This window comes from Talpa europaea, assembly GCF_964194135.1.
Source record: "Talpa europaea genome assembly, chromosome: 8".
NCBI lineage: Eukaryota > Metazoa > Chordata > Mammalia > Eulipotyphla > Talpidae > Talpa > Talpa europaea.
This window is the reverse complement of record NC_140075.1, coordinates 98,174,409-98,186,629: the sequence shown is the minus strand read 5'-3', so window position 1 is coordinate 98,186,629 and position 12,221 is coordinate 98,174,409. Positions and strand designations below refer to the sequence as shown.

The 12,221-nt window shown below is 37.3% G+C and overlaps 1 protein-coding gene across 10 annotated transcripts in view; it reads right to left on the bottom strand.

Moving 5' to 3' along the window:
• The window catches only part of RGS6 (regulator of G protein signaling 6), a gene marked incomplete at both ends in the record, with an annotated part of 422,024 nt that extends 412,482 nt beyond the window's left edge, over positions 1-9,542 (bottom strand). For all 10 annotated transcript variants that reach the window (XM_084240513.1, XM_084240516.1, XM_084240518.1 and 7 more), the window contains one exon: positions 9,459-9,542. In XM_084240513.1, the coding sequence (XP_084096639.1) occupies positions 9,459-9,542 (84 nt within the window). The remainder of the gene's footprint in view (positions 1-9,458) is intronic.
• Positions 9,543-12,221: the final 2,679 nt, after the last annotated feature.

Below are 12,221 nucleotides of genomic sequence, written 5' to 3'. Positions count from 1 at the left end.
AAGGCAATCTAGAAATATACTGGCACTAACAAGAACTAAAGTTCAGTTATATATAATCTCTGTATCTACTTAGATTAAGATAATATGTCCCTAGTCTAGAAAAGAAAAAAAAATTAAAACCTCTGTGGGGTAAGATAACATTTCCTCTGAGCTTTAAATTATCTCTCCAATACTTACTGTATAAGCAATGTCCAGAAATTAGTTAAAAACATAAGAAAAAATTTTTTAAGACAAAATAACAGTCCAGCAAATGATACAGATTTTGAAGTATCAGGTAGAGACTTTAAAATAACAATGACTAACATGGCTAAGAAATTAATTAAATGACAGAGAACTTTAGAAGGAAACTAGAAACCATGAAAGTAAATTAAGCTAAAATTTTAATACTAAAAAAAAACTAAAGTTATTAATTCAATGAGATGGGTTTAACCACAGACTAGATACAATTAAGAAAAGAATTGATGAACTGGAGAATAGGTCTGTAGAGAATATTGACAAAGTTTGAGTTTGAAACATAAAACAGACAAGGAATCAAAAGTACAGAAAGGGCCTCCCCTGGTGGCGCAGCAGTTGAGCGCTGGGCTGTGAAGCTGCCCGTAGCCTCTGCAGTGCCGGTTTGATCCCTGACCACCTGCGTGGGTCCCACATGGCTCAACAGACCTCTCCTGTCTGGCCCGCTGCTCCCGTCAGCAGTGTATTTCGTCAGTCTGACTGTTCTGTTCCCTGCTCTGGCTCTGGTGAATTCTCTCGCCCTCCTGCGCTTCTGACTATACCCACCACTTGTATAAATAAATAAATAAATCTAAAAAAAATTAAAAAGTACAGAAAAAGAACATAGGAAACCATTTTTTCCTAAGGTAATTTAAAAAACCTTCAAAATATATAATGAAATAAATTTTCAAATGTCGATTATACAATTAAAACAGTCACCCAGAACACCCTCTGAAATTAGTCCTTGGGAATTTTATTTAACATTTAAAAAAAAAAAAGAGACACAGACAAAAAATAATGAAAGAAAGCCCTAAATGTTCAAAACCAAAAAGCTTTTACTTTAAACATAGTGATTTGCCTGTTTTCAAGTTTTTCTTGGGCTATTTTTTTTAAAGAATGCAAAAGGATATTATGAAAGAATAACTGGATCATAAAATGTGGATAGTTTCACTAATTTGAAGAGATCTCTGCACACCCTCCCCATGTTCATCACAGCATTTTTCACAATAGCCAAAAGTTGGAAAAAACCTAAGTGCCCACCAGCAGATGACTAGATAAAAAGATATGTATTATTCCACAAAACTATTCAGAAAACTATTCAGCCATAAAAAGATGAAATCCTGCCATTAGCAACAACATGGATGAACACTGAGAGGATTATGCTAAATGAAGTAAGTCAGATAAAGACAAATACTGCATGACTTTACTCATATGTGCGAGATGAAGCAAAACCAATGAACATACCAAACACACAAGAAGGTTAAGGGGAAGTGGTGAAGGTGAGTAACATAAAAGGAGTCAATTATATGGTCTTGGATGAACACTAGATTAGCAGAAGGTAATTGTATAATTTAAATAAGGTTTGAATTGTATAAACAAAAAAGGTAAATTTATTGATTATTAAATCCATTGAATGTTTGAACTGACAAATGCCATCTCTTTCATGACCCTCTTAATTTACCCACATACAGGGAGGAGAGGGGCGGGCAGACAACCCAGCTCTATAATTATTTGTTCTAACCTTTTGTTGGTCCCAAGAGATCTTTTAATAACTCCCAGCTATAACCTCATAAAAAGACCTCTCCACATTCCTCCTCACCCTCACATCCTTCCTAAATCTTAAGTGTCACCAAATCCTGTTAACACAACCTCTTAAGCAGTTTTCAAATGCATCCCTTCATCTGTTACCACTGCCACCAATTGGATGTCACTTTTCCCTCACCTCAATTGCTGTAAAATCACTAAACTATCCTCCTGCCTAAAGCCCTAGCTTTCCACCCTCCCTCCACCTGTTCTTCACATTGAACATAAGACTTTCCGGCTTCAAATCCTTTCATAAGGTATTTCCTTATGAAGAAAAACAAGGTCTCAGTGGCATCCTTTGCTTGGGGGATAATTTCTACATGAGTCAGAGCCTTATCAGTAAACAGATGGCACACATAATATAAGACAATCCAAGGAAGGTTTATTTCAAAAAGGACCAAGTATAAAGCAGCCACAGGATACAGAAGAACCATAAGGAGATCATCAGGAATCTCTGAGTCAGGGAAGAACTCAGGCACCACAACTTCATAAGCACCAGCAGTCCATTTCTGTTTCCCATTACCCATGCCCTTATATAATCCCTTTCCCCACGGTAGACCTAGTGCCTTGCTCCTACTGAAAGGGATGGCATATTATAGCCAAGATTAACCTATAAAACAGTAAGACTCCCACTACCAACACCCCCCTCCCAGCCTCTTCCCTTGCTCACGCTGATGAAATGAGCTGCCATGTTGCAGGCCACCCCACAGAGCAACACATGGGGAAGAACTGGAGTGAGGAACAACACTAGAGAATACTAGTGAAGAACAGATGCCCTTGAGGAACTGAATCTAGTCAACAACCATGTTAACCAGCTTCGAATTGGGTCTTTCCCCAATTAGGCCTTCAGATAAAGTGCAATTCCAGCCAACATTTTGATGATAGCCTTGTAAGAGACCCTGAGCCAAAGGCCCCACCTTGCCCACTCATAAATTACTGACCACAGAAACTGGGACATAATAAATATTGTGTGTAAGCCCTTGAGTTTTGGAGTAATTCCTTACATAGCCATAGTTTACTGACACAAACTGGAACTTCCCTGAGGGTTCAAAAGACTTAATAAAGGAAAAGGGTATCAGGACCCATAGAAGAGAGTGGACCACTTGAGAGGAAGAAAGACATTAAGTGACACAGCCAGAGCAAGACCTTCCAGAGAAGAAGCCAGGGGAAGAAATACCGTGACTTTGCTCTTTTTCCTTCCTCCCATCTCTTCCCAGGCTTCCACTGACTGAATCCAGTTGAAAGCCAGAGGTCACAGGATGCTGTAGTTCACATAGTGCTGGCTTCTGGGGCAAAGAGCAGCAGGCAGCTGGGTGCAGCAAGGATGTGGGGGCACAAAGGGAAGACACACCAACACCATCCAAACTTTTTGCATGGTGTATAAGATCTTTCATGGTCTGGTCCTACTTCCCCAGCTTTATTTTTCAACCCTTCATGGATTTGGAAACATTGTTCCATGAAAACAGCCACTTGAAATTGCCAGAAGCTGCAGACAGTTTCACAGTGCTGCGTTCAACCCGCTGCACAACCGGGGAGGCCCTTAATAGGGCCCTTAATAGGGCCTCCCCGGTTGTGCAGCGGGTTGAATGCAGCACTGTGAAGCTGTCTGCAGCTTCTGCAGCACAGGTTGAATTTCCAGCCAGCCAGGGAGATTCCCACATGGTGCAGCAGACCTCTCCTGTCTCGCCTGCTACACTCTCAGCAGTGCTTTTGGTCTGTCTGCCTGTTCTGCAACCCATCTGTCTCTCGTGAATCCTCTCACCCTCTGGCACCTTTGGCTAGTACCCCAGCTATTGTATAAATAAGTCTTTAAAAAATATATATATAAAATATATGATACTATATAATATATAGTACACAGTATAATTACATAGTATAATATATATATAGTACAATACATAGTATATTATATATCTCATAATATATAATATAATGTGCAGTATATATGATGTGTATGTTATATATTTATATAATATATGTATATGTTATATATTTATATATATATATATATATATACATCACAACTCTGCCCCTTTTCATGTGCAGGCCCTCCCTACTACCTCCTATACTATTTCCACTCCTTCTCTGCCAAGTAAATTACTATTCATCTTTCAAGAATTAAGACAGATCTGAGCATCTTCTACAGAATCATCATCCTCTCCCCTGATGTGAGCTATGTGACCCTTTTCACTCCTCCCAGACCCCTCTGCCTCCCAGGCCCTCATCACCCTCTACCAGAATGGCGATGGTCCCACCAACCTATGGGCTTATTTAGAGAACTAAGCTCATCTTGCATGCCTAGTCTGGCACACGAATGACACTCAATATGCACTTGATGATTAAATAGCTTATAATCCTCATCATGTCTTAGTCACCAGGACCTGCAGGTTCACCTCTCCTCAATTGTGCTGGTCTCTATGACTGCCTTCTGTTAATTACAAAACAATACCCTATTCCTATCTCTCTCCACAGCCCTAACCTCTTCCAGGTTAGATTTTCTCTTCTTGCTGTATATCACTGCCTGTGTTCTGAAAATAGTGCTCCATTTACTTTCTGGAAATATACCTAAACCAATTACTGCCCAAGACTTCAAGGGTCTTAGGTGATTAGGGAAGGCGACCTGGGGTATCATATAGCAACGCAATGGTTAGACCCAAATTCCATCATAAAAGGAGTCCACAGCCAGAAACTAATGGATGAAGAAAATCAGCAATGACAAGGCTACTTAACTGTAAGAATGTTGATACAAGATCACAGGCTTTTCTTCTTCTAATAACATGCCTAATTCATCCCTATATTTTACTGACAGTGTCCAGTGTTGCTATTTAAACACCAATCCTGCTACCTGTATAGCTTACAATCAGTGTTGCAAAAAATTATAACTGTACAGATACCTTAAATGTTATTTATGAGTCAGCGAAACAGGTTATCAAACTAAGAAGACACTCTAACTGCTGAATCACTAAAACTAAAATTTTTCCTTCTGATGCCTGTCTATATTGGATTTAATCTCTATCCAAATTCGGTTGCTTAGTACTTTTTGAAATATTTCCACAAATTTCAAAAGACCCTTAACATGCATATAGTCTCACAACATTGCTTTGAAATCAATGTACTAAGTTCTAAAAGATCAAAAAGTTATGGCATGAAACTTTGAAATCATTGTGGAAGATACCTACATATTATCTAGTCCAATCCCCTCTCTTTTCAGAACATAAAATGAAGCCAAAATAATATTTTATTTATTAAGTTGCTGGTGGGGACACATGATTTGTTTTATTATGCTCCTTTCTACCTTACACGGACACTAAATATATTCTTTTGTGTAAGAAGTATTTTGTAAATGGGAAGGAAGGAGGAAAGGGAAAAGACAAAATAAGAACAGGGCCAGGAAGATGGAGTTCCCCAGCCAGGAGCCAAAGTAGCAAGTGTGGGAGCTGGGAGCAGATTCTCAGAGCTCTAGGTGAGCTGTTTTATTATACTGTACGGCCTCTTGACCCAAGTTAAGCTACAATTTTCTCTGTCTACCTACCATCTAATCACCCAAAGTTCTATCAAATAAAATTACCAGTCCAGTTGGAAATTTATCAAAAGACATTATTAACACCACTCAGAGAATTAAAGTCAGAAAGCAAGCTACACTTACTCAAAAGAATGCCCAGTTATGTAAGAAAGTAAACATATCAGAAAGTCTTTAGCCAAGGCATAAGACCAATAGCAAGTAAAATGGAGCTTTAGCAATACAAATGTTTAAAGTTAGCCCACATCAAATCTCCATAAATAAACATGAAAACCAAATATGTGCTGCACAGCCTTTTCATTTATTTCACATAAACAACGGCTATTGAGTCCCAGCGATGTGGGAATGATAGATAACATAATGGTAGAAAGGTCACAGACAGAGACCATGCTACCTGGACACAATCATAGCTTCACTGGGAAAATGATGAGTAACTTTAAGCAATTTACCTATCTTTTCCATATTTTGGTTTTCTCTTCTATTAAATCAAGGTCTTATTAGAAAAACCTAGGAAGAAGCTGCTAAGATCCTTTCATTCTGACTCTATGAAAAGAGCCTAGTCTACATATTGAGAGATCTACAAATAGTTAATGAAGTCAAAAACCCACTTCAAAACACCAGCATCCCCGTTATTTTGCCACACATGTTCCATGCCACACTTACTCTGTGCCGCACATATTGTAAAAGATTCTAAATAAGTATTCTTCAAAATAAGCTGGGCATCAGATTACTCCTAAGAATATTATAAAACTCAAATTCCTAGGATCCAGCTGAGCTGGGTGTAGAGGGGTCCTTCGAAGATGAACATTTTTATAAAGCTCCCCTAAATTACCTGAAGTATATAGTCAGGTTCAAATATCATCTCCACCTTGAGCAATTCAATGACCCAAGATCTTTTAGAACCAGGAATATAAAAAAGGTTAAGAAAGGGTGATTTCATGAATAATTAAGGTTTTCTTTTAAATAGATTTTTAATGTGACCAATACATTTTTCATACACACCTCCAATCCAAAATGTGAATATGAAAGATGGAAAACTAAATTAGAAAGTCTGCTCAAGACAATAAATAAATCATGCCTTGGGAAAGTACAACTTCTCACAGTTAATGACATGGGAAACATGAAAAGAGAATAAAAAGTATTCTGAAAAGTGTGGGTTTAGGACACCTACCCATCATTACTCATAAGTCAGAAGGTTATCATCCTAAATGGCATTTTAAAGTCATAACAGCATTATGGACACCATCATCCCACTTATTACTCAGAAGTTTACCCAAAAGTTCCATTTCTCTAGATTTGGCTTTTTAAATGTCAGCATCTGAATCAACACAACACAGTCCAAGCAAAAATTTCACATTGAAAACAAGAGAAAGAAACAACCAACATGAAAACACAATTTGTGTAATATTTAAAAGTCAGTTTTACTTGTAGACATCTGAACATCTATAAGAGTTTTGGTCATATAGCTATGACCTTGAATAAATCATTGCACAAGAGGACTTCTATACAAAATATTTAGAATTGACCTGGGTTTCAAGACTTGAACTTTACTGACTTCTTGAGGATAATGTCCTGCAGTAGGTCAGTCCTGGTTGTGGCCAAAAGCATTAGGAATAGGGAACTAGGTAATGGTAGGTAAACATCCCATGATTCAAACACAACCATGGCTCTAGCTAGTCAAATTAACTGGCTTAAATGATTCCAGGTCCTGAGCCCATATTGGACAATAATTGTACCTTCTCTCTTCTAACAGATTGAATACATGGGAATTAACTACATAGCAAATAACACAAACATATACATACCCCCCACACAAATTTGTTATGAGGGAGCAAATCTATTTCCAATACAGAAAACAAATGGCTAGTGGTCATTTCTCTACAGACCTACAACTAACAATTTGGTTACTAAATTAAATCAAAAAAGTATTCCCTGCTATTGCCTGAAAAATAAAAATCAAGTTCCCATAAACTTGTAGGAAGTTTTTCCTTTCAACATAATGCCAAACATCCTAGTGGTGTTTGGATTGTCTGACCTTTACATTTCTTATTAACCTTTAATAATCCATGGATTTGTAATCTCCTGAATAATATAAAAACATTTGTATTGTTTTCCTGTGTCTTAAGAAAAAGGCAACTTGCTATATAAATGAACATTAGCCATCTTATTAACAGCACCAACAATTATACATTTTATAATTTATTTCCCTTCCAAGTAGCACTGTCTCTACAAGACCTAAAGATAAAAGAACATGAAGTGCTCATTATGCACACGTACATGCCATCCACGCTGAGCAGGATGCCAAATGTCTTATTTACCTTCTATAAATGAAGCTTCATAGCAACTCAGTAAAGAGGTACTATCCTTCTTCCCACCTTTTTTTCCTTGTTATAGATTTTAAAAAACAGACTCATAGAAGTTCAATAGCTGATTCAAGGATGCATGGCTAGAAAGTGGGAGTTTCTATTTCAACCCAAATGTGAACCCAAAGTCCATGTTCCTATGAACTCGGCACAGTGTCTCCCAGTTTTGAGTGGATGAAGATGAAAATCATGAATAAACGCCTTCCTATTATTCGGTATGCCTCACCTATTAGTTGTCCCCATTAACCTATTTTTTTTCTTTCCTACAACTTAATAAGCATCTATTTTCAAGATGAATTATCTAGCCATCTCTTGCAAAGGATTAAGGAATTTGGGACTCAGAAAATGAATAGTTTGAGAGTTCTATTTTTGCAAGGAAAAGAGAAAAATTCACCATATTGATCATCCAGGAATATCTAGCTCAACATTGCCCATATGACTAACACAGATCAAGCATAGGCTTGCAGAACACATAGACCCTAGCAGACAACTCAGAGTTAGCAAAATCAATCAACATTAACTCATTTTCTTATTAATATATAATATAGTTAGGTTAAATTTTCACAAAAATGCCAACATTGAAAAGGTATGTAAAAAGCACCGTTTTCTTCCTGATATTCAACATGTACACAACTAAAACTTATGCACCATATTTTCCTCCTTTAAAATGCATTTTTCTAAATGTGTCTAGTTGAATTAGTAGCATCATGCCTTTTTATCACCCAAGGTCAAAGACCCAGTCATCTTTGATTCTACCTTCACTTCCTAATTTCATATCCATGCAATTTCCAAGTCATTTTTAATTCAGATTCTTTAATCCCTCTGCTCAGGTGCCTCTGTTTTTATGGGTAGTCCCTCTACTAGATTAACATCCTCCTTACTTTTCTCACAGAGGCAGAAACACTGACACCCCCTCACCCCCACCCCACGCCGCCCAGAGTCTCCAATCTGTCCTGGGAACAATACATTTGACACAAGGGGGTAAGAATCCCCAAGAAATTTTGTTTCTACCACTCCCGGCACAAATGCTTTTCATTATATTGCCTGTAGTTGAACATTCTAAAATCTGACTCCATGCAGTCACTCTTCCCAAAATCTTACCTCTATTTACTCCTAGTATTTCTTTCTATGCCCAAGATAACAGGCTCAGGTTGTTGCTCTTCACTTTCTTCAGCTCTTTGCCTTTGCAGGATACATCTCTCCTGCAATGTTGTTCTTTCTGCTTTTCACATAAAGCAGTCCTACTGATCCTTTAAAATGGGGTTCAGAGACATCAGGTGGGAAATAATCTAACGTGGGAAATTAGCTGAATTGGGAAGCGTTCTGCACTTACGTAACACTTCCTTCATGTCACTTTTGGAAATTATCACTCAGTCTCTATTGCAGCCATGTGTGTGTATCCTATGTCTCCTGATGACAGTGAGCATCTAGTACACCAGAGCTTGTGTACACCGTGGGCCTAGAGAACATTCGATTTATAAATGTTACGCTAAGGCCTTTACACCACAAGAGATACACCTAGGGAGAGTCTGTCTCCATCTATATTAGTTAGGCAGTCTTTACAGAAAATTAAACCACATGATCTTATTCAAGTGTTCAATACTAAATACGGCAAAAGCTAACTTCCTTGAATTTTAGCACCAGAGAATAAGAACATATGAGAAGAACATGATTTTCATTTAGAAGTCAAGGAAGAATACCTGTGTTGAGCTGTCAACCATCAGTCAGCCCTACACAGATCACAAGCACACACACTGGCAGCCTTAAATCAGATGCCTTACTTTGCGGTAGACTATCATGTTCGGAGAATTGTCCTCTGGGTCAGCCGTCCCCACCGCTTTCGGTTCCCCGGGTCCCTGAGCCATCCTCAGTATCTTCACTCACACTCACCCTGCAAAAATAAATGAATAGACCATTAAGACATGAAAAAATTAAAGAAAGTTTTGAAATGCAGCGAACTAAGTATCTTTTTGCAGGTGGCATGAAAACAAAACATGATGTCATTTCTTATTTCTCCTCATTAATTTAGGCAGTATTTTAAAAAGTTAGAAAATGATTGTGGTATTATTGACATACATCTTCTTAATCTCAAAGCCACATGTTCTTTGTTTTGTGGTCAGTAACATGCACCTTAGGGGTAATTGTATGCGAGTCCTAAAGAATCTCCTGCACACTGATGAACCAATCATTTTGATGCTGATTTTTATCTTATCAAAGTTCATTTTTTGATTAATTCTATGCATTAAGATACGAATAATTTATCAGAAGATAGCACATTATATTCAGTGGGATGGTTATAATAATGTTTTAAAACTCAAATAACAAGCTTTGGCAAGGATGGAGAAATCAGAATCCTGGTATACTGTTGGCAAGAATGTAAGATGGTATAGTCACCAAAGAAAACAAGTTTAGTGTCTATTCAAAAAGTTAAACACACAGAATTACCATGTCCTGGCAATTCCAATACTAAGCATATTCCCAAAAGTGTATACTAAAAACAGGTATTTGAACAAATAGTTGAACGTGGATGGCCATAGCAGCACTATTCACCAAAGTCAAAAGATGGAAACAATTCAATGACCATCAAATTATGAACAAAATATGATCTATCCTCATAATGGAATATAATTCAGCCCTAAGAAATAACACACGATACATACTACATTGTAGATTAACTTGGAAAAAATACACTAACTTAAAGAGAGCAGACACAAAAGATAATTGCAATGGACTGAATATTTATGTCCTGTCAAAATTTATATGATGGTATTAGGAGGTGAAATTTTGGGAGGTAATTAGTGCCCTAAAAGAGTTCAGAGAGCTCCATTCTGCCAGGTGGGGACCAATGAGAAGGTCACTTATAAGCAAGAAAGCAGGTCCTCACCAGCCACCAAATCTGCCTTTATCTGGGACTCCAACTCTCCAACCTCCAGAACCAAGACAATAAATTTCTGTTGCTCACAAACCACCCATTCTGGAGTGTTTCATTATAGCATTTCTGATAGAGTATGATAGCATGTGTTGTATAATTAGCATGCATTGTATGATGGCAATCATACTGTATTATTTCACTTATATGAAATCATCTAGAATAGGCAAATCCATAGCAATGGAAAGCAGATTGGTAGTTACCAACAGCTTGTAGGAGGAGGGGATGGGATGACTGTATAATGGAGATGGGGTCTCCTTTGGGGGTGATGAAAGAATTTTTTAACTACATAGAGGTGATGAGTGCAGAGCAGTGTGAATGCATTAAATGCCACTGAAATGCACACTTTAATGGTTAATTTTATGTTATGTCCATTTTACGTCCATGAGGAAAAAAGATTATTTTTAATTTGACCTTTTCAAAAGCCTAAAAAGATAACAAGAGACAATGACAGCATGTGGAATTTTTGAGTAAAGAAGCAAGTTCAATTCTTGCTGTGACACTATGTGTGCCATATGACCTCAAGCAATTTAAAAAACCTCTCCACACCAAGATTTGAACTTTCTTCTTTTAAAACGAACATGTTGTATGCCTGCTACATGCTCAGGACCATGACAAGGCACCTTCCTCTACATCACTCTCATCAGCAAAGGTGAATTCCACTGAGTCCTCACAGGTCAGGATCAAACAGCTGAGTGTAAAAGTATCATATAAAGCCATAAAAGTCCTACACAAATGTTATCACTAATCTAAGAGCCTGCCTGGGTTATTTGCACAAAACTCACAGGCTTTTCATCAAAGAAACTTTCATAAATACCATACTTGACAGAAAAGGCCATTTCAATTTAAAATAAAAACTCAGTAAACATTTTATCAGAAAATAAGTTGGTACCAAAGGTCATTTCATAAAAAGAAATTTGGGTGGAAGATGGGGAAGAGACAAGAATCTGCAGTTTATACTAATCATTTAATTGCTGTGTTTATAGCAGCACTATTTACAATAGCGAAGCTATGGAAACAACCCAAATGCCCAAAAGTAGATGACTGGATCAAGAAGATGTGGTCCATATACACAATGGAATATTACTCAGCAATCAAAAAAAGATAAACTCATGCAATTTGCAACAACATGGATGGAGCTGGAAGGGATCATGCTCAGCGAAATAAGCCAGAAAGAAAAAGAAAAATATCGGATGATCTCACTCATAGCAGGAATTTAGAAAACCTAAATAAGGGACCAGGAAAAAGACTAATTATAATAAAGAAAAATCAAAATCAACAAGCAACTATAAACCAGAGACACACTAATGGGGAGGGAGAGGGAGAAGAGGAGAAATGAGGGTCAAAATAAGGGGGGTGGGAACTGTACAGGGAATATAACCAAAATGAAAATGCATACACTGTGCAAAAATGAAAAATGATGTAAGAATTATATAAAATAAAATAAAATATTAAAAAAATAATAATAATTGTCCAAAATATCCATTCGAATAATGTCTCTTGCTTTCTTTATCCTTTATAAATTGCAATGCATCTTAAAAGTTAGATTACAAGAAGAGATAAAGAACATCATTCTGTTATCTGTACACATCATAATATGGGAATTTCTATGCAT